The sequence below is a fragment of the Bipolaris maydis genome (assembly GCF_028858645.1).
Source record: "Bipolaris maydis strain C4 unplaced genomic scaffold PSV08scaffold_7, whole genome shotgun sequence".
Lineage (NCBI taxonomy): Eukaryota > Fungi > Ascomycota > Dothideomycetes > Pleosporales > Pleosporaceae > Bipolaris > Bipolaris maydis.
The window spans coordinates 1,086,691-1,110,704 of record NW_027093863.1 but is presented as its reverse complement, the minus strand read 5'-3'; the positions used below and the strand labels follow the sequence as shown (position 1 = coordinate 1,110,704).

At 53.6% G+C, this 24,014-nt stretch overlaps 5 protein-coding genes across 5 annotated transcripts; 4 read left to right on the top strand and 1 right to left on the bottom strand.

Moving 5' to 3' along the window:
* The first annotated feature begins 73 nt into the window (after nt 1-73).
* PSV08DRAFT_299365 (mitochondrial 37S ribosomal protein uS19m) lies at nt 74-1,039 on the top strand. The gene is made up of 4 exons (XM_014227067.1): nt 74-268; nt 328-343; nt 397-576; nt 633-1,039. The coding sequence occupies exons 1-4, from the start codon at nt 226-228 to the stop codon at nt 673-675; spliced, it is 282 nt and encodes a 93-aa protein (XP_014082542.1). The 5' UTR covers nt 74-225; the 3' UTR covers nt 676-1,039.
* On the bottom strand, nt 645-1,715 carry PSV08DRAFT_362383 (transcription initiation factor TFIID 23-30kDa subunit-domain-containing protein). The gene is made up of 2 exons (XM_014227068.2): nt 1,404-1,715; nt 645-1,350 (listed from the first exon to the last, which is right to left on the bottom strand). Exons 1-2 carry the CDS (start codon nt 1,662-1,664, stop codon nt 943-945), a joined length of 669 nt encoding a protein of 222 aa, XP_014082543.1. The 5' UTR covers nt 1,665-1,715; the 3' UTR covers nt 645-942.
* A 625-nt stretch (nt 1,716-2,340) lies between these two features.
* Nucleotides 2,341-4,158, top strand: PSV08DRAFT_402007 (uncharacterized protein; the record flags this gene model as incomplete). Its single annotated transcript, XM_066093631.1, has 3 exons — nt 2,341-3,227; nt 3,398-3,954; nt 4,085-4,158. 3 exons carry the CDS (start codon nt 2,341-2,343, stop codon nt 4,156-4,158), a joined length of 1,518 nt encoding a protein of 505 aa, XP_065949125.1.
* Nucleotides 4,159-6,624: 2,466 nt separating this feature from the next.
* Nucleotides 6,625-10,368, top strand: PSV08DRAFT_409880 (uncharacterized protein; the record flags this gene model as incomplete). Its single annotated transcript, XM_014227071.1, has 3 exons — nt 6,625-8,492; nt 8,542-9,294; nt 9,465-10,368. The coding sequence occupies 3 exons, from the start codon at nt 6,625-6,627 to the stop codon at nt 9,988-9,990; spliced, it is 3,147 nt and encodes a 1,048-aa protein (XP_014082546.1). The 3' UTR covers nt 9,991-10,368.
* Nucleotides 10,369-11,062: 694 nt separating this feature from the next.
* PSV08DRAFT_409879 (uncharacterized protein) lies at nt 11,063-24,014 on the top strand (the record flags this gene model as incomplete). Its single annotated transcript, XM_014227072.2, has 6 exons — nt 11,063-11,121; nt 11,171-12,418; nt 13,343-14,364; nt 14,540-14,768; nt 15,981-16,073; nt 16,262-24,014. The coding sequence occupies 6 exons, from the start codon at nt 11,063-11,065 to the stop codon at nt 23,535-23,537; spliced, it is 9,927 nt and encodes a 3,308-aa protein (XP_014082547.2). The 3' UTR covers nt 23,538-24,014.

The window sequence follows — 24,014 nt, the reverse complement described above, 5'->3', positions numbered from 1 at the left end:
AGTGAAACATGCAGCAGGCCATAAACGAACGCTGCACAATTAGCACACGGTAGATTCTTCCAGCGAGAGCGACAGCAAACAGCAATAACTTGCACTTCGCGTCGCGCTCCAGCCAAGCCATTAGCTCCACAATCTCCCCCGCGCTCTCACGTGGGTTTCCAGAGTCCATCGGTCGGAAGCAATTGAAAACATTCGCCGACGACATCTTTCACGCTCACCATCGCCATGTTTCCCACGCGCGCGCTGTGCGCCCGATCGGTCTGGAAAGGTATTTACTCGTGTCGCCACTGAGTCTAGAAGTGGACAAATAGGCTAATCATCCGCCAGGACCCAATATCGTTCCGTAAGCCCCCCCCCGCATGAAACCCTTCCTAGGCCTTTCTGACTGTGTCCAAGCCTCCCAATCGTTCAGAAAAAAGCAGGTGAACGGGTCCCGCCGATCAAGACACAAGCCCGCTCGGCCACGATACTGCCGAATTTTGTCGGACTCAAGTTCCAAATACACAATGGCAAAAGCTACCTGGACATCACCATCACCGAGGATATGGTAGGACACAAGTTGGGAGAATTTGCGCCGTACGTGCCTCGAAATGAGCCGACGAAATTAGCATTGGCTAACGATTCAACTCTAGGACACGGAAGCAGTTCATGTACAAGCAGACCAAGAACAAATGAAGAACGGGTCGCACGTGCATCTTATGGGAGTTTGGGTATCATTTTGGTGGGTGCAGAAGCCACTATGTACTGGTATTGTACAATTGCAATGAGCCCTTTGTTGGGCAAAATATTCTGATCAGAAACCCCTGCGCCTGCGATGCCAATTCAACGCCGAGAATGCCTGTTGTGATAGCAAATGATTGCGTCCGTCATTACCCATCTTTCGCATATGCCAATCGAAAGCGGACACCGGGTGGGGCGTCGAGAGATTGCATAGACATGTGTCTAGCGGTAGAACTCGCCACGCTTAATGTTGACGCCGTACTCGCCAACTGCCATGCCCAGGTCCTCCATGGTGAGTACAGTGCGTCCCTGACTGCCGCCCTGGCCACCTCCGCCATAACCTGGCCGCTGGATACCGAGGTTATAGTCCTTAGCCTTAGCACCGCTGTCCTTCCCGCCTGGCACTCCTCCTGGCGCAGCTGCTCCTGGCGGTCCTCCAGCGCCGCCCATAGGGTTGTTGCTTGTTGTGTTTGAGGAACGAATCCGCGAAAACTGGTAAGCGTCGGCTGCAATGTCGGCGATGAACTTCTGGGTCGCGAGCGCTAAGAGGCGCGCAAGATGCTGTGATGTCTGAGGTGGTGGTGGCAGACCGGCGCGGGTGAGGTAGTAGTTGGTCACTGCGTCAGGGATCTAGCAGCCTTATCAGTGCCCTGGTATATTACTTGGAGGCTGGGTGAACATACGATGGGCGCGTACTCGTCCATCTTGCCCAGGAACTCGCGCAATGTTGCATCCTTCTTGGCAGGTATCCGCGCTTCAAAGCTGGTGACTGGGTCTGCTGCGCCGTTCATTGCGGAAGGCTCTGTATCGTTTGCGCCGTCGAGATTCATGGCGTCGGCCTCGAGTTGTGTCGCGTCTTGCTTGATCTCCTCATCGACGGTACGGTCCAGCTCATCATTCACCTCCATGTTAGTATCGAGGGGCTGAGAGTTGTTTTCGGACATGATGATAGGATAAGTCTTATGTATTGCGACAAGGTGGATAGTATGACGTGTGGGGTTGAGTCGGGTTGCGGAGACGACACGGAGGTGAGAGAACGGCACGCCAAGCAATCAGGGAGCGGGAGGCGCGGCGCAGCCAACCAGAGCAGTCGCAGCATGACCATTCCACGACGCGTCTTGAATCCGATTATTCACAAATCCAAAGCACAAGGCTCTGATCTTTGGATGGCGCCAGTCGAACTCTTTCTTGCACTGTGCGAGGTTGATGCGATCGCTTCGACTACCTAGGCTGCAAAGGCGCTCTAGAATGAGGCTGGCGGCTGGCAAGATGAAGAAGGTCCAGCCTGATGCCACCTGACCGTCGTTACCCAGACATAGTGAATTTTCAGTGGCAGCCATATGGAGTCCCTAAAACAAGCAGTCGCCAGTCGGTTGCCTGGAGCTGTAGCAGGGCTACAGTCCATCCCACAGCATTCTACACTACTCTTACAACTAACGCTGTGCATTTCTACCTCGTCTTACACTAGGCAGTACATTCGTTAAACACAGACATCTTAAGTACGTCCCGTTCTACAAACATCCAAATAGCAAAGCGGGACGTTTGCTGAAAGATGCAGCCTATAAACGGCACAATCTCGTGCTCTTTGGCAACACTATCGCATACTCACCGGTGCTCCCAATGGCCCAACTCACAGACCTACCCAGTGAAGTGTTGGAACTCATATACCGCGCTCTTGGAAGTATTGACGACGTCCACCACTTGATTCGAACATGCAGGACAACAGCACGTGTCACGTGTCAGCGAAACGTCTATCTTGACATTATGCGTTCTGTCATTCATCATTCTCCTCAGCACAGACGTGACTACCAGTTGAACAAGATACTAGCCGTCCATGCGAGATTCGTTGCTTTTCTTTCGGGAAAAATGACTGGGGTTCGAGCCACCAAACATCCATCATCAGGTTTGAATGACCTCGAGGTGCACCTTTTAAGACTTCTTTGTCTGAATCCTCACAAAGCTGATTGGTCGGATATGGAGATATGCGATGTCCTGGCTCGCTATCAAGGTCTGCGTGTATTAGAGGACATTTGGCTGAGCAGGCAACTTGAAGAACAGGATTACCTTTCCGCAGGCGATGCCAGCGACCACCAGGAGTTCTCTGATAGGTTTATTACCCTTGTCACTCGTGCCGATGAGTTTGCAGAGGGACAAATACAAAGACGGCACCCAAAAGATAAGCATACTCATTCCTATAAGAACATGCACCCCGACCAAAGAGCTCGATTCTATGCTGCTGTTGTTCGCATCTGGTTTATGAACGAGGTTCGATGGATGCTGACCAACTTCGACTGCACCAAACTACTCTTGGGTCCCTGCCAAAGGATGATTAAGCTCTACGTGCAGGATGGGTTTCTGACCGAAAGACTGGACGAATGCGCCATTTTTGCTTTCATGTATCATCATCTGCTCCCGAGAAACATCAAGTTCTTGGCGGATAGGGACTCATCAAAGTTACCCTTTACATTCGAATCGGATTTCCGCAAGGACAATGTCCAGTGTTGCAGGTAAGCATCAGGTATTCTCCTTTGACATTTTTTTTACACTTTGCATGCTGTCTTCTGCAGCCGCTTAGAAGCAGCGCGTGTTGAGGCGGTACTCTCGACATGGAAAAGTTGAGGACCAAGATCAAGCTGAGGAGTTGTTGATGAGTTTCTGGCTGACGTTGCGTTCAAAGATTACTTCAGGCATGCCTGACGGCAGCGCAAGCCCACTTCCAACCGCCTGATTTGATTGATCTCGTCATTCGCTCGAGTCTCAGCCGCCGGCCACCTTACCCAGAAATGACGATGCCGGAGTTAAGTGAAGCATGGAGGCACCCGCAATCCACGGACTCTCCGCCCAACATGGACCTCTTTCACAAAGACATGGCCCCGATGGCACTGCGAGTTTGCATTCGTCACCTCCAGAGGATTGGGCGGTCTTCAATTCACGAGGATGTTAACCATTTAGGTCGCGTACAGAATATGGCGCAGTTCTGGTATAACCCGCTTGTACCGAGGCTTCTAGATATTCCTGACTGGGCGATGACATACCTTGTTCACGGAGTGATTTGTGAGTTTGAAAAGGACAAGTCATGCCAGGAAGGCTTGGTGGACATGAAGAGTGTATTCGAGAAGAAATGGAAGGAGGTTCAGTGGGAGGTATGGTGGTGGGCGAACAACGATGATAAGGCAAGAATGAAGATGGAGAGGTGGCGGCAGGTGCAAGCTAGCATTGACCCAGCGACAACGGGTAGGCATTGACGTAGCTTAGCACAATGCGCGGTCGATAAGTGAGATGTTGTAGGCCAATTTTTGCACAGCATATATGCGTAGCGATGGTTTGGCTGCGCATGATTCAAGACGTATGAACATGTGTGTAGATGCATGGCTCGATGTTTTGAATAGTCGGATGGCTCAGTGCATTGGAGCTGGTCACGTGACTGACGGTGCGTAGTTGATACTCAGGCACACACTCATGTTCGGCACTATGCAAGTTCCGAGGCTAGTCGAGCGGGCCGGAGCAAGGCACCGCGGATAAAGAAAAACAACAAAGGGTGGTCGGAGGTGAGCGTGGGGAAAACGCAGCGGATGCTGGCTGAGGCCATTGTTGCTTTTCGGTCGCAGCTCCGGCCGGGAGTCTTCAGCCTATCTATCGGACGTACGGTACTATGTACGTATACTGCTAGATTTATATTTCAAGGCGCACTCGGCAAGGGGCTGAAAATAGATTCAGGGCAAGATGCCTTATTGGAGAGCCTTAGTGCCAGTACTGTAAAGCACCTGGTGTGGCTAAGACCGGCGGGTTTAACGGAGAGGATTTGTAGAGCCTAGTTAGTTGCAAAGGCTATGCATGGCGGAGCCAGCTGGTGTTCGCAGTGTTGTTGGGTGAGGCGGTTATGCCGACAGGCACGTGCCGTTGCAAGGACTCTGTTTGGGGGGGTATTGCAGCCCTCCAAAAGGCAATGAGGTGAGATGAGCACTATCAGGTCACCAGAGCCGGTGCAGCGCGTGCCAGGAGATGAAACGGCGGTACTCTAGCAGGGTGGGTGTGTAAGTATGATAGACAGTAGGTAGTATGGTGGTTGCGTACCAGTGGCGGCGAAGCATCAGGGATGCAAGCAGCATCTGATGGCATAAAAGAAACAGCAGTGTGTCTATCCGCCATGTATCCCAGACAAGTAATACGACGGCAGTGCGCTCGGCAATACTGCAAAGGCTTATTAGTACAGACGCAAATGGCCGCAATCCCGTTTTTCCGTACGGGGCCAGGATGGACGGATGGCGGGCGCTCGTGCTGCCGCTAATTATGGGTGCACACGAAGAGGCCGAGATGCAAAGCCAATTGGGCCCCGTGTGGCAGCAGGCAATGCCAGAATTACTGATGGGGCATGTGCGTGCGCCAGGAGCACACACAGCAAGTCATACTGCATAGCAGACGGCGCGGACAGGCGGCCAGCGGGCGAGGGTGCGCGGCGCATACATGCTGTGCAGGCAGACAAGGTGTTTTCCCATGTTCACGCCCTGGCCTGGCTCCAAGGCGGGCGAGGGAGGGGTCGAGATGCTCGCGAGACGTCATTGGCGTGCAGAGAGCGCGTCAAACAAACTGCTGTGGCCGAAATTGCCAGGTAGCACGGCACTGCAGCGCAGCGCTCCGTAATGAGGGTGCAGGCTGATGGCAGGACGGGCGGCCGCTGACTACGAGGCCATCGACTGGCATGCGGATTAAGAGGCCCAGAGCAAGGGAGGGCGAATGCGCCGACAGGCAGGGCGTGAGCATGAGCGTGAGCGTGGGCTGGCGGTCGGCTTCTTTTTTAGAGCACCAACTTGACTAGAGAAAAATTCGCGCTTCAAAGTGACCCTCTTCCTCCCACCTGCGCTTGCTCCGCCCGCACACACGACAGTCAATTTTGTCTCCCGGCGCCCGGTCTGCCTTGACAACGTCGCATACGACCCTCAGACGCCGCCTCAGCCCGCTCCCTCGCCGTCGCCCTCCAGCCAGTCTTGCCTGTGCCATCCGGCCCTCTCGTGTGGTGCCTGGCGTCCCTGCCTACTACCCACCACCTACTTCGGCTGCCTCTCCCCACCCTCATTCTCTGCTTCTACTTCTACCTCCGCCGCCCACGCTCCCGAGACGTCTGCCTCCCTCTCCATCTGCCCCTCATTCTTCACGTCCGCGCCCCGCCCCGGACTCGCACACACAGTCGTCTCACACTTTGCCAAAGGTTAGTTTTGCGCATGTCACTATCACCTCCGCCGCATGCTTGCTACCTTCCTCTTCCGCGACCGGACTCCGTTTGCCAACCCCGCCCACTGTTTTTTCTTCTGCTGTTTTCCTCCGTCAGGTGCTCTGGCCTCTGACCAGCCGCTGCTCGTGTGCTGCTTGTACCCTCTCTCCCTCCCCAGCCACTCGCGGTTCACACAGTCATCCCTCCGACCTGCCGTGCGCTTGCACGCCTACCACCACACCACACAGCGCACTGCTGCCCAAGGCGCTGCCCACTAACACCTCGTATCCCGCAATCCATCACTGTCACTACACGACTCGATCACTGAAAAAAAAATCCGCTAACGCCAGTTACCACAGCGCGCACAACAACCGCCCAAGGCCTCAAGTCGTGCCCAGAAGCATTCACTTTCCCCGCTGCGTGTGTGATCGCCTCGGCTACGAGCCAACGCCCACGGCCTCATATAGTCTTCTGCCGTTGCAGGATTACTACTCGCCACCTTTGATCCATCGCCAACCCCAATCTTGGTAGTAGCGAAAAAAGGTTGCGTGCGGGGAGGTCAAGACATACCTCTCCGGACATACCAGCACCCACACCTGCTGATCACCTCGCTGCAGCGCTCCCACCAGGGATTCTGAGCGCTCTCCTCGCCTTACCAGTCCGACTTTAGCCGAGACACAAACAGAAAATTCGCAATGGCATCGACATTTTCATATGCGCAAGCCGCAAAAGGCATTTCCACGCCTACCAGCACGAGCAAGCCAGCATCCGGCTCCGCTACTCCAGCCAAGGACGCAACCAGCGTCTCTGGTCCAGACGCTAACGCCTCGCCAGCCAACTGGGCTGAAGACGTCGAGGCAGAGTCGCATTCCGAGCAGCCCTCGGTAGCCCGCGAGGCGCGCACAGAGCAGCCTGCTTCTGTTGCACCAAAACCTTCACAGCCTGCAGATGCCTCGAACGTATCTTCACCAGACCTCGGCGCCTCGTCTTCGTCCACTGTGACCAAGGACGACGACGTTTCTTCAGTACCGAACACGGCTTCTGAGTCAACCACTTGGGACAACAAGTCTCAAGCCTCTACCTCGGTCGACAAGTCGGTCGAGCCAGTTGAAAAGACATCAGAGAAGGTCAAGAAGGGCAAGAATGCAGTTGCCAAGGCCCTTCATGAGGCACCCGTCCCGACCGTCAACCCATGGAAGATTCGAGCTGATGAGATGAAGTCAAAGGTGCAAAAAGCTGCTCCTTCACCTGTTCTGAATGGTGCTTCGCAAGGGCCAAATGGAGTTGCTGCGAAGAAAGACTCAGCACCCCATGACAAGGCCGTCAACGGCGAGAGCAGAAACAAGAGCCGGAACGAAGGTGTTACAGGTCGAAAAGACTTCAAGGGCGATGCTGAGACCCGAAACGGTGCCAAGGGCAGGTTCTCTGAAAAGGACACAAAGTCGACGTCGAGTGTGCTCCCCCCACCGCCGCACCGTGATCAGGAGTCATGGCCAACACCAGATACCGCTATTGATGAGGAGCGTAAGAAGGCTCAAGAGAAGGGCGACAAGCCAGAGAAGGAACGCAAGGATGGTGCTCCTACTAGCAAGCAGGAATGGGTGAAAATCCCATACACTCCCTCTGTTGTGTTCAACACACCTTTGCCTAACGCTGCGAATGCGAGAAGAGGTGGTAGGCCTGGAGGACGCGGTGCAGCGCAGACTGGTGGCAGACCTGCTGGCTTGAGCAATGGCGCTGAGCCGCTTGACAAGGACGGCTCGGCACCCAATGGCGAACAAACCAAGGCTGCTGCACAAGACGCTGTCAAGACCAAGCGCACTGGTAATGCGGCATCCCCGACTTTGAAGAACCAGCTTCCAACGGCCAATGGAGACGGCGCTGTAAAGGCGCATGGTAACGGAACCACAGAGTCTGAAGCAATCGCAAAGGGCTCAACGCCGTCGTCCCAAGCACCGCACCAAAATGGCGCCTATCCCCGCCAGTATCCCAACAAGCCCCACAAGGGCAGGCGAGGCGATTTCCACGGCGCTGGGGAGCGCAGAAAGGATGGTACGTCATCGCCCACTAAGGATGGCGTCTGGAATCCTGCTGGAACGCAGGCAGATGCCTCTGCAGATGGTGAACGTCGTGCGCCCGCTCAACAAGACGGCCCACACGGCCATTCGAAGCGTTTTAGTTCATTCTCCAGCGGACGTGAACGTGGCCGTGGAGGAGGCCGCGGTGCTCGTGCCGGCTATGCAAACGGTCACCACTTTGCCAACGGACATTCTTCGACGAGCTTTCCCTTGGGTCCAAGATCACCTACGACTTTTGTGCCTGAGAGCAACAGCTTCTTCCCAGCCTCCCAGGGCAAGTACGGTCGCAACAGCCACCGATCGCAGTCACTCTCTACTGATCCCTACCGCTTCTCGTCTTACCAGAACGGATATCCGGTCGCTCCCCTGCAGACATCCCATGACATGTATTCCTATGGCATGGTCCAGCCGATGAGCGCTGCTTCACCATTTAGTCCATATGGGTTTGACCAGTCCTATCTCTTCTCATTGCTCACTACCCAAGTGTAAGTCTTCTTTGATCATCCTGTTCAACTTTTGCTAACAAGATACAAGGGAGTATTACTTTTCTGTTGATAACCTGCTCAAAGACATGTATCTACGCCGCCACATGGACTCCCAGGGATTTGTTTCGCTCGAGTTCATTGCTGGTTTCAACCGTATCAAGCACCTGTCACCCGATCTTGATCTGATCAAGCTCGTCTGCCAGCAGTCCAAATCCATCGAATACCGCACTGGTGAGGATGGTCAGGACCGCCTACGTCGTAAGGACGGCTGGGCACAGTGGGTGCTTGACATGGCGGAGCGTGACGCATCGGCACAGAATGAGGGCCCTAAGGAGCTCAAGCAGCCCCAAATCACACATCCCGCAGGCTTTGACCCCTCGAGCATTTCCCAGTGGCAAACAATGTCCCCTGGATTTCCCATGGCTCCTTATGGAGGCGATGGTGTGTACCCTCAGATGGATGGATTTCTTCCCGTCGCTCAAGATGCTGGACTAGCACCGGCAGAGACTGTAGTGAACGGTATGCCTATGGAAGAGGTGAATGGCACGGCCGTTTCGACCGGTCACCCAGTCGAGAGCTCGACAAAGGCTGTGAGTGTAGAACCCGATTTATTTTTTGACTGGCAACTTGGCGGCTTGACTGTCATTGTTCGCAAGCATGTTCAGAAGCAACAAGCATCGCCTGTTTTATTTCCACGAACATTTTCTAATGGATCCATCGATAGTAAATATGGCGCGCCGGGCGAACTGAATAAGTCGATCGCATGTCAACTCAAAGCCGACGACGCTAGCTCTCTCAACGGGTAAGTCGGCGCCTCAACAGTTCCCGCGGCACAGATGTTAGCGGTTCCCACATCCTCTACATCTACCCGATCCACTCAAACGCCGCAAAGCATCAAGCTCGGCATCCTGCCCTTGACGTTACCATTTGCTATGAAATTGTACTTGAGGTTAAAGCTAATGTTCAGAGTAGTAGTGTCGAGCAGTGCTCACTACAATCGACTTCTCCTTCAGTTCGGCTTTACTGGGTCAAGGACCAAGACCACCCAGTCCATTCCATTCCTTCTGGTTCCTCGCATGAGTCGTATTATCATCTTCGGTCAAAGGCTCTCCGCAAGCGCTCACGAGCCTCTTTTGGCATCACTCCTTACGATATGAACGTTCTTTATCAATTCTGGTCACATTTCCTGATTCGGAATTTCAATCAATCAATGTACGATGAATTTCGCCATCTGGCTTTTGAAGATGCCGCCTGCAGGGGTACGGATGTCGGAATCTCGAACTTGATCAAGTTTTACGGCAAGTCTTTATTGTCGCCTTACGAAGCAATCCGGTGGCGAGTAGCTTCTGACTACGTCGACCTGATCAAGCCCGAGAACGGATGTCGTACTTTCGACCAATTACAATTGGCTGTCCGCAATGGTGGCATCAATCCGGAGAGTTGGAAGCGCATCAGAGTCTTACTTGATGCTGAGGCATTGGCTCGATTGGCATCATGATTGTCTGATTGTATCTGATGACCTCTACTGGGTCATGCAGGACGAGCAAGGAATGGTGGTTCTCCACGCTTGCTCTTCAAGCTGTGGTCTCGTTGCTTCCAACTGTCCTTGCGAATTCTCGGGTTCTTTTATACATTAACAAAAAGTTCATGTTCTGGCGTTTTCACACGGTCGGCGGTCCGTCACATGTTTTCCGATAGACCCCTTTTGCACACAGTTTTTTGGCTTCCCTTAATGTTCACGATTATTTCCCAGCACGATACGAAATACCCTTCAACGGATCTGGTTCACCCTCTTCTCCTGGATCTACGGGCTTTGTACGGAGGCTCTATAGCATTGAAAGCTGGCGTACTGTGTGGTTGTTTTTCTTGCATTTTATCAGCCCCGCATACAAACCCCAGAAGGCGTATTTCTCCCCTCCGATATCGCGGCACCGATTTCTTTCATTTCCTTATGCGCGCATGTGGGTTCCCAAGCTCCATCATGCCCTAGAGCAAAGTTTGTAAAAGGTGGTTGGCGAGGCCCGGATGAGTAGGCTTCTGCTTTGTAAAAGTACGAAATGGAAGGTTTTAGCCCAATTATCGTCTCACGTGTGCAGAAAAATAAGAAGTCCAGGTGCCTCGGGCACATCTAATATACCGCAGGTGAGGTGTACGCATGCAATGGCTGTTGCCTGTTGCTGGTTGCTCGGGCCCTTGAAATACCCGATCGTAAAGCTGCATCAAGTTCGCATGACTCAGTCAAGATGCCTGGATATGAGGCCGAAATGTGTTGTAGGTGTTGTTTCCTGGTATAGAAGAGGAGCTGTTGAAGAATGGCTTTCACAGCGGCTGGATGCTGTCTTCGCAAGGCCTCTACACCTAAGAATATTAGGTTGTTTATATATGTATGTATTTGGGAAGAAGACAAGCCGGCGAGTGAGGTGGCATGTGACCATCGTCATGGCGGCTCGGCGTTTCAGACGATCAGCCCCGATGACGGTGGCGACGTTTGCCCTGCGCCTCATTAACGTTGTCTTCCCCACACTTCAGGGACTCACCACCCTCTCCCCTCTTGGTAACACAAACACACGATGGCACCGGCCGCGGTGCATCTGCATAGACTGGTGGTCAAGAACGCGAAAGCGTTCAAGTAAGTTTCCTCTCATCTTACAAGGCAACCACATACTGACAGATACAAGGGCCGCCTGGAAACATGCAGCGAAACTCGTTCAGAAACAGTTGCCTGAATCCGCACGACCTGCGGATGCAGTTCTTCAACCTATACTCGCTCGAAACGCTCCAAAGCATCCTCTTCACCGTATTGCCTACCTCAAGCAGAGCAAGGGCCGATGGTACACTACCCATAGCCTTATTGGCGCTGCCGTTAGACGGTTCACTACTTCGGCTGCGCGCAATTCGGGAGTGAAGTATGACAAGGCTTCGTTCCCGAAGTCCCGTATCGGGAGTATCGTCATGGCACAGGCTGGCCGTGCGCCCTTTGCGTCTACCCTTCGCCCTAACCTCACGGGTGGTGCCTTGGGACGAACCGCGGGTGGTTATGGATGGGGCTCCGGCAGGACCGGAGGCGCCCGATACTTCTCGCATGGTCCTGCTGCGCCTGCTCAGGTCATCAACAATGTCTCTCAAGCTGTGCGTGCCTTCCTTGTCGGTGGACAAAAGGCCCAGTTCGACGGCGTAAATCCCCACAACGGCGAAAAGCGCTTCAAGACGGTCTCGGCACTCCAAGATCAAGTCAACCGTACTTTGAACAAGGTCCCCAAGTCTAGCCCTGGCTCTTACATTAGCTTCAACATCAGCCCTACTGTCACTGCTCTTACTCCTCTCAAGGCTGTCAAGGGCTTTGCCACCTTCACTCAGGAGAAGGAGACCCTTAACACCGAGGGTCTTTTGGACACACTTTCTGTCGACTTCTCACGTGCGGTCAAGGAACTGGCTGCAGTCCTGAAAGACTTGCAACGATTGGCTGCACTGGGAGATTTACCTATAACGTACGAAGACTCAGCACTAAAGGTTCATTTCCCCGGCTGTGACGCGCAAACGGTAGAGACGATATGCAATGACTTTGGGGTCTCCCGGGGCGTAGTCCACGAAGACGAAAGCTTCAACACGTCTGTAGGATCTGACATGGCGTTACTCTTCCCATTTGCGCCAAGCCAGACTCCTTCCGAATGCTCCTTCTACCAGAAGCCTGTTGCCGACCGCCAGCACATACAAGCCAACATCGACTGGGCCAATATGCTTTCACCCTCTGTGACAGATTCAGAAGGCTTTGCGACACCATCGGAACATAGCTACGACCAGCTGGATGACTTCATGACTGAGCCCAATCCATGGCTTTCAGTCTCATCGCCTTCCGGGTACGAGAGCTTGCACACGAGCGAAGCCGAGGAGATGGACTTGGAGGCAAGCATGGAGTTTCCGGAAAGGTACACGCCTCTTTGCGAGGTGAGATAGATGACTGTTGAAGAGAAAAGCGGTGAATGGCTGATGATACCTACTACATACTCTTTTTGGCTTAGACTGCTAACATGGGCGTTTGAACCCACCTTGGTTGCTTTTCCTTTGTACCTGACGAAATTTTAAATACCTACAATCAATACAAAAAAAATTCTGTCGAGTTCAATGCCTGAAGCCATGTTCTATGTACTACTGTCACAACTTCCACAAATATGCATATATGAGCTCGATGGCAGAAAATTCGCTAGCCAGAACAAAGACCGTCATAGGACGGAAGAGGGACATGCAAACGAACGGATGTCAGACCCGGATATGCAGTGCCAGCAAAAAGGTTCGGGGGAGGGGGTATTATTATTCCCGGGTAATAACGTAACCGAAACGGCCGGTGCTTCTCCACTTTTTTACTGTATACAGATAGGTTTATAGGCAAAATGATGTTTGAAGGAAGCTTGTTGCTTCCTTGGCTCTATGACTCGGATTGCCCTTTCTTTCCCTGTAACAGTCACGAGTAAAAAAAAGAAGAGCTACTTCCTTCTTTCTCTTCTTACTTCTTTCCTAGTTTTCTTCTAGACAAATTGGACGAGCGCTGACCTCGAATAAATCGACGAGATTTTCTTTCCGGCGGGGAGGAAAGGAGCGGCGAATCTTCGTTTTTTCTCTTCTTGCAAGGGTTCGATTTTGACTTGTTATTTCCGGAGCCGAGGTAGGGTGTATGGGAATAAAACTGGGGGGTGAAGGGACGACGACGGTAGGGTAACGAAGAAAAGAGAGAAAAGAAAGAGAGTAAGAAGGAATTGGAAAGGAAAAAGAGGGGAGGGAAAAGAAATGGCGGAAAAGAGACGGAGTAATGATGATGGTGGCGGGGAATTGGGAGAGGAAATAGGTAGTAGTAGTCCAAACGGTGATATCACCACGACACACAACGGGATGCTGGAAGAGCCAGAAGAAGCCACGAGCACAAGACTGTGCGAACAAAAGACAAGAGAAGACGAACCTCCCAACGGCGGCTACGGCTGGATCTGCGTCGCAGCCATTGCAACGCTCAACGGGCACACGTGGGGCCTCAATTCATCGTACGGCGTCTTCCTCGCCCACTACCTCTCGCACAACATCTTCCCCGGCGCAACTCGGCTGCAATACGCATTCGTCGGCGGCCTCTCGATTTCACAGGCTCTCATCGTGTCGCCAGTTGCTACACTGACTACGAGGTGCTTTGGTACGCGGACGACTCTCTTCATCGGTGTGGCGCTGGAAACGGTGTCGTTCATTGGTGCGAGCTTTGCGTCGCGCATCTGGCATCTGTTTCTCACACAAGGGATTTGCTTTGGGTGGGGCATTGGCTTCTTGTTCGTGGGGTCGGTGGGTATCACGCCGCAGTGGTTTAGCACACGCAGGTCGCTTGCGAATGGGTGTTCGGCGGCAGGATCGGGCTTGGGAGGTTTGGTGTATTCGCTTGCTGCCCAGGCCATGATTCGGAGTATAGGCTTGCCTTGGGCATTTCGCACCCTGGGACTGGTCTCGTTCGTGGTGAATACCGTTTGCGCCTTGCTGATTCGAGATCGGAATCAGCAGGTGGGTAGTCGGCAGATTGGGTTTGACTATCGGCTTTTCCGCAAAGTGCAGTTTGTGGGGTTGTTGGCGTTTGGGTTTTTGTCGATGCTGGGGTATGTGGTGTTGTTGTTTTCGCTGCCGAATTATGCGCGGACGGTGGGGTTGAGTGCGCAGCAAGGAAGTGTTATTGGGGCTATTTTCAACTTGGGGCAGGCGATTGGGAGACCGCCTATTGGGTACTTTTCAGATTCCATTGGGAGGTTGAACATGGCGAGTAGTATGACGTTCTTGAGTGGGCTGTTTTGTCTGGTCATATGGATGTTTGCGAAGAGCTTTGGCGTACTCGTCTTTTACAGTCTGGTCGGTGGAATGGTAGCGGGGACATATTGGGCTGTGGCTGGCCCGATCACGACGGAAGTTATGGGATTGAAGGATCTGCCGAGTGCGTTGAGTATCACTTGGTTGGTATTGGTCTTGCCTACTACTTGTAAGTCTGCCCCTTTCTTCCCAAGGGAAATTGGACTAATGATCATTGCTAGTCTCTGAAGCCATTGGCCTGGAAGTTGTAACGTTCAATGGTGGTTCTTATACCGGTGCCATTATGTTCACAGGATGGATGTATATTGGCGCGGCTGTCTTCTTGTGGCTGGTGCGAGCATGGAAGATTGGCCAAGATGAAGTGCTGGCGGCTGGGACTGAGAAGAACGATGATGGCTCTGCGGCTGGCGTCGGGACCACGGAAAGAAGAAGCCCTTTTATGACGAGGGTGTTCATGATTAGGAAAGCCTAATTAGTCTGGGTTGCAGAACCCAGCAGGCGTGCATGTATGTATTTCCATAGTTGCCCCGGCGTGGTAAGGCTTATTTTTTTTTCTTTCATGCGACTTGGACGTTCACATTGTACAGATGGTGAGCTGGGAGGGAACAGGAGCCTGCACTTGATACACGGAAGCTTGCAAAAAAGTGCTTTTGTGTCTGAGCATGTTCCAGAGGAGGTTGAGGGTTTAGGTGCCAAGGCATTCAGCGCCCAAACGATACTTTGGTTGCAAAAAAAAGCAAGCGGTACTACTTTGGAACGCGAGGCTTTGGTAGCACCGTCAGCGGCCCAGGTATCCTTGCATGGCAGCACTAGCTCCCGTCGCCGTCTTACCACTAGCCGGGTCCCCTATTTGAACACCCATTAAAGGATGCTGGTGGCGGCTGAAGAAGAGCCTGGGATAGTCGCTGGAACCAAGGGCAAGACGGTGTATCTGGTGGTGCCGATGGCGAAAAAAACGAAGCGACCGGAGGGGTCGAGGTTGAGGTTGGAGCCCATTGCCCACTGCCCAGTCGTTCGCTCGCTGACGCACATCAGCCATGTCATTCGGACACGTGATTGGCCGCAATAGTGCAAAGTCCCATAGTCCCCTGCGGCTGGGACACGTCTAATTGTCCTAGTGGCCACGGGATGACCTCAAGACGCGTCGTGACTTTTTTGTTGCTGGGTTGTGGGCCGGGACGGGACGGGCTCTATCCAAGCTGCGTATGTTTGTGTTTGGACGTGTATTGCCATGTACAAGTAGTAAGTCGCAAGTACACCTCTGCATGCAGCCAGGCCGAGTTGGCGACGCCTCGAGCAGCGCGCATTTGTGCTAATTACCGGGCGCAATATAAGTATAGAATGGCACGGACGAGGCTTTGCAGGCGTCGGGGCGCGTTCATCACATGTGGGTTGGGCTGGGGGGACCGCCCATTGGCCCCTGATGCGACCTGTGCCAACTGGCACTTCGCCCGCTAACTCGAGCCTGGCCTTAGTCTCGTCGCTCTCCTGTTCTCGTCTGTCCGTGTCCGCACTTTCGTCGACGACGAACTTTGGCACGCCTTCGACTGCCATTCTTCTTCTTCTTCTCTTCTTCATCCGTCGTCTGCCTGCTGCCACGGGATGTTCTCTTCTCCTGTAGTCTCCAGACCCGCTCTTGCCCACCTCATGTCATTCTTTTAGCTTCCTTGCTCCGTCTCCCTTTCCTTGTTCAATATACCTAATCATACTGCCTCCACTCCACCTTCGCCCCTCCTGCGCTCGAGACTCTCTCCGGTACGCGTTCCCTCGCCCCGGGCAATCGACCACCGCCCCATACAGCACTTGGGTCTATTGTTTCAACGCGTTTGGCTTCGGGGAGAAAAGACGAAGAAAAAATAAAACCACAAAAACAGCAGCAGTGGCAGCTCGCTCGAGTTGCGGGAACGCTTGGAGAGAGAGAGAGATCCTTGAATGCAAGCTAGACGGACGCCCTCCCCTTCGCTGCCGCTCCCCTCCTCTCCCCCAACAGCTCCCCACTACCTAGGCGAGCCCACGACTCCGTCCGACGACGACCGTGAACCAGTCTCGCCGACTTGGACTGCCCCATCCCCGTCTCGCACGCTAGGGCATTCGAGCCCAGAGCTGCCTCTCCTTCCCTCCTTCTCCGTACTAGGCAATCACCCCCGCACACCATCCACTGCTGCGAGGCGCGAGCGAACCGACACTTCGTACTACACGGCAAGCTGGGGCAGTCCGTACCGACACCCACCGCCAACCTTCGACCTTGGCCGTCAAGTCTCGGCTAATTTTGGCAGCGACGACTTTGACGAGGAACCTTCCGGTCTCCAATTTGGCCTTGATCATCTGCTCCCGTCGCGACTAGATCTCGAGGCCGACTCGCCCAACAGGTTCAACCTCGAGCATCTCATCCCCTCCTTGGACCGCAACGTATCGCCTAACCGCTTTACGCTCGAGCATCTAATTCGATCTCGCCTACCTAACCTCGACCCTCTGACAAGAGAAGAACGGGAATCTGGTAGCACTCCTCGGCCATCCGATTCGAACCCTACATCGGAAGAGTGGGTTCAACGGTTTCTCGAGGAGCGTTGGAACCGTGAGACAAACGACTGGCGGAGCAACGATAGTGACACCGAAGGATCAGCGGACGATCAGGACATACCATTCGTTCCCCCACCGAAGCGAGGCCACCAACCCAGGAACAAAAACAAGACACTGAACCAGCAGGACTTCTGGCGCCACTTTAGCAAGGACCAGAAGGAAGCACTGGGCAAGATGATGGCCTCCAAATACGCGGAAGCTGAGCCTGCAGGTTCCCAAAGGCAAACCTCAGGCTCCCAGACAAATGGACACAGTGTATCGGGTGAGAAGACGCCGATTCCAACACCTTCAAAAGCAACCAAGCCAGCGAACGAGACTCCCACCAAGATGGGCAATGGCGATGTCACAAAGCTGCCAAACCAGGAATCGTCGACAAGCAGGTCAGCCTCCAGCACCCAGGCAAGCTCATTCCTTGCTCCCCCAAGTGCTGCACCTGCGCACCCGAGAATGCGTAAAAAGGTGATTGTGAAGGGCAAGGGTTGCATCATCTCTATACCGCGCGATATTCCTAGAGGCAACCCGGGTTATCCTCCTAAGCCAATGAGTGAAGAAACCGTCAATGCGAAGCTTAGGCAACTCGAGCAGCAAGGTTACGACATTCGGGGATTCAGTACCGGCGGCCAGGAGACACATAACAGAGCCATCTGGCCAACAGAAGCTGATGTACAAGCAGAGCGTGCCAATTCGGGTTCGAAATTCAGAGTACGCGTGTCCAAGGAATCGGAATGGAAAGACTACCAGAACTCTTTGCTCGAGGCAAAGCTTGCAGCACTAGGTGTCAGCATGGGCGGCGAGGAAGACATAGCCCTTCCTCTTTCGCGCCAGACATCCTCACAACAACATCCAGGAACGGTCTTCTCTCCACCTCTGCCTACCTCATCTGCTGGTAGCGCCCGCATGGCCAGGCCTGGCAGCATTGCATCAATCGGCTTCCCATACGTCCCGTCTCCTGGACACATGTCACGGCAGTCGATTGCTTCTCCTGCCGCTTTTGGAAACCCTCGTGCAAACATGCATATGCATCGTCATTCTACTTTTGGATCGCCTGCCAACTTCGCTCAGCATGGTTATTCACCTTCGGGCACATGGTCACCAAGTGGTTACTTCAATGCTCAGGATGGTCGCACCGCATCTCCTGCCCTTGCAATGAACCGTCCAGATCTGGCTGAGCTTATCTCGCCCCGCTCGCCATTTGGTATGGGGCAGCAGATGCCTATCACGCCGACGCAGAGACATGATTTCCAGCTACAGATGCAAATGCAACAGCAGCAACTCCAGGCTCAGCTTCTTCAACAACAGCAACAGCAGCAGCAGCAACAGGGCCTTGGTATGCGACCTGCATCCACGCTTGCTGAAGTACCTGAGGATGAGGATGAGGAAGACGAGGTACCGCCCATGAAGCACGCCACTCAAACCAAGACTGAGATTGCTGTGCCCACTCCCCGCGGCCATCGTCACAACATTAGCGAGAACCTTGAACGCGAGGCAGCCAACGAAGAGTATCACTTGGAAGAGGCTATTGACAAGCAGTTTGCCGAAGGTGGAGACTTCAGTACGGAGCCAGAGACTAATGTCCCATTGAAGCATTCCAATGCTGTGGCCAAACCCAAGTGGGAGGACTCTCGACCAATCTTGCACCAGCCTCAACCACACAGCAGGACTCACTCACTCGCACAATCGCAGAACCCTGTCTCCTTTTCGTTCCCAGCACAACAGGCACCTGCTTCCGACAGCGACGGCGCGCGTACGAACCTTTCAGAAAACACCAATCCCAGTTTGGAAGATGGAGAGGTCCGCAGCGCCGACCAGGGCTCTGTGCAGCATTCCAAGGCGCCCTCGCAAGTCAGCAATTCCTGGAAAGACAACAAATTTGCCTTCAACAAGCCTGCATCCTCCACACACAGCAAGCACACCTCGCGCTCTTCCATTTCGAAGCTCAATGTCGAAGCCAAGGAGTTCAAGTTCAACCCGGCAGCATCCTTCAGCCCTGGATCTTTCTCGTCCGGCTTCAGCTTCGCACCTGCCGTCAAGCCACCTGCGGAGCAAAGTGTCCATCAGACGAACAAGACGAGCATGGACGGAATGGCGAACTTCAATGCCTCTGCGCCCACATTCAAGCCAGACGCCCCTGCGTTCAAACCTACTTCCAACGGCTCCGCCTCATTTATGTCTGGTGGCTTCGACTTCTCAAGTCCTCCATCATTCAAGCCCGATGCGCCTGTGTTCAGTCCTGGAAGGTCGACATTTGATGCCAACAAGCCTGCTCCTGCACCAACGAGCTTCTCCTCCAAAATCTTTGGAGATGTCAACATCTCTGCTAATGACATCATCAAGCCAGCTACCCGCTCCAAGGCGGTTCCCATTGTCAGACCGGACAACACACGTCAGTCAACGCCCAAAGAGCAGGAAGACCGTGTGGATGAGGCTGGCCGGCCCATGCAAGCTGATGGTCGCGAGAAACGAGTGCGTCGTGATCGCGCTGACGGTGACGATGTGCCCAAGTTTGCACTTCAGCCAATCCTCGCCTCGCAGCCTTTAGTGGAAGTCAGGGAGCCCAATGCTATCACCGTGGATGCCAAGATCCCACGAGCGAGCCCTGCTGAAGACAAGGAGAACCGCTCGCCCGACAGCAAGCAGGCCAAGATCAAGTCAAAGACTCCGTCACCGATGCCCCAGCAGCAGGATACAAGGCCGTTTGAGCCTATTTCCCCTGCTCCCGGAAGTGAGCAAGGTGCAGACGATGAGACGGCTCACGCCAGTGACATACCCACTCCCACCACTGAGGAACCCGAGCCGACGAGCAAGCAACATAGCCATAAGAGCACTCTCTCCGCCAATGCCAAGCCGTTCGAGTTCAAACCCCAGTTTGGCAACGCTGGCTACGATTTCGGTTTCCACGTTACAAAGCCTTCTCAAGTCGAGGAACCTGCAAAGGCTCGGTTGTCGCCTGCAAGGATTGCTAGCAGGAGCCCAGCAACCACTTACCGGCCCAGTGATGACGGTTCATTCAAGACGGCCATGGAGTCTGGTAGACAGACACGTTACCCCGAGAATGAGAGCGTTGATTTCGACAATATCGGCGAGGCTTCATTCATGGACATTGATGCAGTTATGAAGCATATGGACGGAGAGGGCTCGGACTTTGGTGTCGAGCGTGACGAGACATCTTGGGACCACTCTTCTCCCCAGAGGACGCCACATGTGTTTGAGCGCCATGACCTGCAGCCAAACTTCAAGCTGCGTAGTGACGCACCTAGCCCCAGCCCCCGCAGGGGATTCATTCCCGGCCCCACAGCATCAACGCTGGATCCGTTTGACAGTGAGAGGGCTGCGCTTTCGTACCAATCTCCTGTGCGTGAGGTGAACAACGTGGATGACGGACATCTCAGCGACTGGGATGATGATGGCCTTTTGAGCGAGGACGAGAACAAGCTCCAGACGCGCAGTGGCTTCTTCGATAAACATGTTGATGAGCTTATGGGTCGTCTCCTGCAAGATCGTCTTAGCCCGCTGCAGCAAAACTTGCAAGGTATCCAGCAAGCACTTGTAGCCATGACACAACGCACGCGTCGTGGCCGCCGTAGCATGTCTACCAGCGAACGTCTGGACAGCGATGCAGATGATGAAGACGATGAGATTGGTACTGAGGCAGACTACCGCAACAGATCTCGAGGCAAAGACAAGAAGCTGGAGAAGATCAGGTCGATCGTCATGGACGCACTTGAGGTGCACCAATCACAGATCACGTCGTTGCCGGTGCCAGTACCAGTAGCGGAACCAATCATCCCAGAGAAAATCAGGGACATTGTCACCGATGTCATCACACAACATCAGCCACCTGTGCAACACGTTGAACCTATTTCTGTTGACCAGATTCGCGCCATTGTTCAAGATGCTATTACTTCGAGCAAGACAGCGCCAGAGTATCCCACTGAGACTCTCAAGGCCGAAGACGTCCGATCCATTCTTGCCGACATGCTCGCGTCTCATGCTCCTCAGCCTGTGAGGCCTGACGACATCAGGTCCATTGTCATGGAGGCGTTCGAGACTCACGCTCCTCAGCCATTGCCGCCACCAGTTCCTGAGCAAATCTGGCCAGATGACCTTAAGGCCATTGTCGCAGAAGCAATTGCATCTTCTCACACACCGCCTCCGCCTACACACACTGCGGATTCTGTCCAGCCGGACATGATCCGCTCCATCGTAACCGAAGCATTGGCATCACAGAAGCCTGCCGCCACTCTCGAGGCACCTGTCAATATTCCACAGCCATCGCTTGAGATGTCTGAGATGTACCAGATTATTGGTAGCCTCAAGGCTTCTATTGCCCAGACCACTAGTCATCACCTGCAAGCTGAGGACGTTCGTGAGCTCATCGATGATGCTTTTAAGCGTCAGAACATGGAGACTGCCAAACTCGAGGAGTCCAAGGCTATCCAAGAGAGGGATGCACGGATCGCTGACCTTGAGGACATGCTCAAGGAGGCTACCCTTCGCTTTGATACCGAAGCCGAAGCGCGCAAGGCTCTTGAGGCTCGTGAAGTCGACTCTTCTCGTCTTCTCAAGGTTACCGAAGAAGAACTTACCCTTCTTCAGCAAGCCGCCCGTGACGATGAGAGGAAGATTCGTTCTCTGACCGAAGAGCGTGACGATCTTCGCCGTAGCTTCGATACTCTCAAGAGTAACGAAGATGTATTCCGCGACAGGATTTCTACACTTGACGGCGAGAACGAGCGACTCAAGCTTACAAACATTGCTTTGGAAAGCTCTGAAGAGGACCTCAAGAAGAAGCTGGATTCTGTTACCGCTGAGAACGAGGCTTTGACATTTACGCTAGAAGAGCACCGTCTCTCTGCCAACAAGTGGCGTGGTGACCTCCAGGTAGCTCACGAGGAAGCAGAGCAGCTCCGCAAGGCTATCGGCGAGTCACGCTTCCAGGCTGAAGAAGCCACTCGCGTCCGCGAGTCTATGCGGGCCAAGTTTGAGAAACTCCAGCAAGATATGGTCGCTGCTTCTCAGCAGGTTGCAGCCGAACGTGCGCAATGGCAGAAGAACGAGGAGGCATCTGCAAGCAAGTATGAGGTTCTCAGCGCACGTATTGAGGCTGAAGGTCGCACACGCGAGCGTCTTGAGAGAGAGCTCGAGCGCCTTGAGACTCAGGAGCGTGAGGGTATGAAGCTCAGGTTCCACCTTGAACAGACTCAGAAGCACAACTCCAGGCTAGAGGAGACTATCCAACAGCTGAGGAAGGAAACTGTGGAGCACCAGAGGAACGCTGAGCGCTACGAGCGCGACATGCGCGAAGCGAGAGACGCTGCTCACGTTGAGATCCGTCGCACCCGTGTGCTCATGGAGGCCGATATCGATGCTGCCAACAACCAGGTCAACATTGTTCGCCACGAGCTCGAGAGCGAAATCAACCGTGTCCGTGCTGAGCTGGACCAAGTTCGCTTGGACGCAGACACTGCCAAGGAGAAGCACGAGCTTGACTTGGAGGCAGCTTCTGATGCCAAGAAGCAAGCGGTTCAAGAAGCGATCGAGAAACAGAGGCTCAGCATGCAAGAACAGCAGCGTGCGTTTGAGCGCCAACTTGCGCACGTCAAGCACGAGCATGCTCGTGCTCTCGAGTTTGCACGTGAAGACAAAGATCGCGCTGAGGCCTTCCACAATGACAAGCTTGCTTTGGCCGACTCTAAGCTCGACCACTTCAAGGACAAGATCTCCCTGTTGGAAGAGAAGCTACAGGTTGCAAAGGAAGCTGCCAATGCTGCGGTTGCCGCTGCTTCCAAGTCACCAACCTCTTCTTCCTTTGGTCTAAGCAGCTCTGACAAGATTTCCACCCAAGCACTGCGCGAATCAATTGCTGTTCTACAAGAGCAGCTGCAAGAGCGCGAGGGACGTATCGAGTCACTTGAGCAGCAACTCGAGGAGGTTGATACGGAGGCACCAGCCAAGCTCAAGGAACGCGACACCGAGATCAACTGGCTACGTGAGCTCCTTGGTGTACGTGTGGATGACCTGAACGACCTGATCACCGCTTTGGCTCAGCCAACTTTCGATCGCGAGACTGTTCGTGACGCCGCAATTCGCATCCGCACAAACTTGCAGATGGAGCAGTCGGAGAAGGAGCGCCTTATTTCTGGCGGACAACAGTCCTTCCCCACGCTCAGCACGTTGTCCAACTTTGCCTCACCCAAGGCAGTCCAGCTTGCTGCTGCCATTGGTAACTGGCGCAAAGGTCGTGGAGAGGCTACATCCGCCCTTGCGGGAAAGCCTTCCACAGCACAACGCACCCAGACACCATCGCGGGCCCAACCTCACTCCGCACAATCCTTTCTCTCCGGCCTCATGACACCGCCAACCTCGAACATGCGCCGTACCCTTGAGGTTCCCTCCACTTCTCAGCGCCCACAAGACGCCCGCTCCAACTCGATGAGCTCGCACGCGTCGACTGAAGTTGGCTTCCCTGTTCTTGGAAAGCAGCCCCGCACACCACCTCTAATGAGGAAGCAGGCCTATGACCAAGATGCAGACATGGAACCATGGAGCGAGAGCGGTTTCTATGAAGATGAGAGCGCCATTGAAGAAGGTGAATTGACACCTTTGGCACTCAACTTTGGAAGGGAACTCAGGCAATGAGCCTGTTTCCAGCCTGGTCCAAGCTGAATCAACCTTATTATTTCCTTTGTTAAATTTCCTTTTCCTTGTTTCAGCTCGTAAGAGCGTCCAATCCTTTCTTTACGTATACTTTTGGTTCTCAATTTTCCTTGTGCACGTGCGCAGGAAGAAAGACTGCTGCCCTCTATCTCATGTACCTAATGCTTGCTTTTATGCGATTTTCCTATGAACACCATCTTCTTTTTTTGTCGAAAGGCTGGATATTAGAGACAGATATACCCCTCAAGACTGCCCCAGATTTCCCTTATTTCCCTCGAACCCTTTGTTTTTGTAATATCAAATTGTAAGCACGCTCCATTCTTCTACTTTCTTAGTTTCCTATGTTTCTGTAGGAGGTGTCTAGGGATCATGGTAACGGTGCAGAATGGGCCGATCACGGTCTTACTAGATTTACTTAGAAAGTAGGCGTCAGAAATTGAACACCCAATCTTTCTTTTA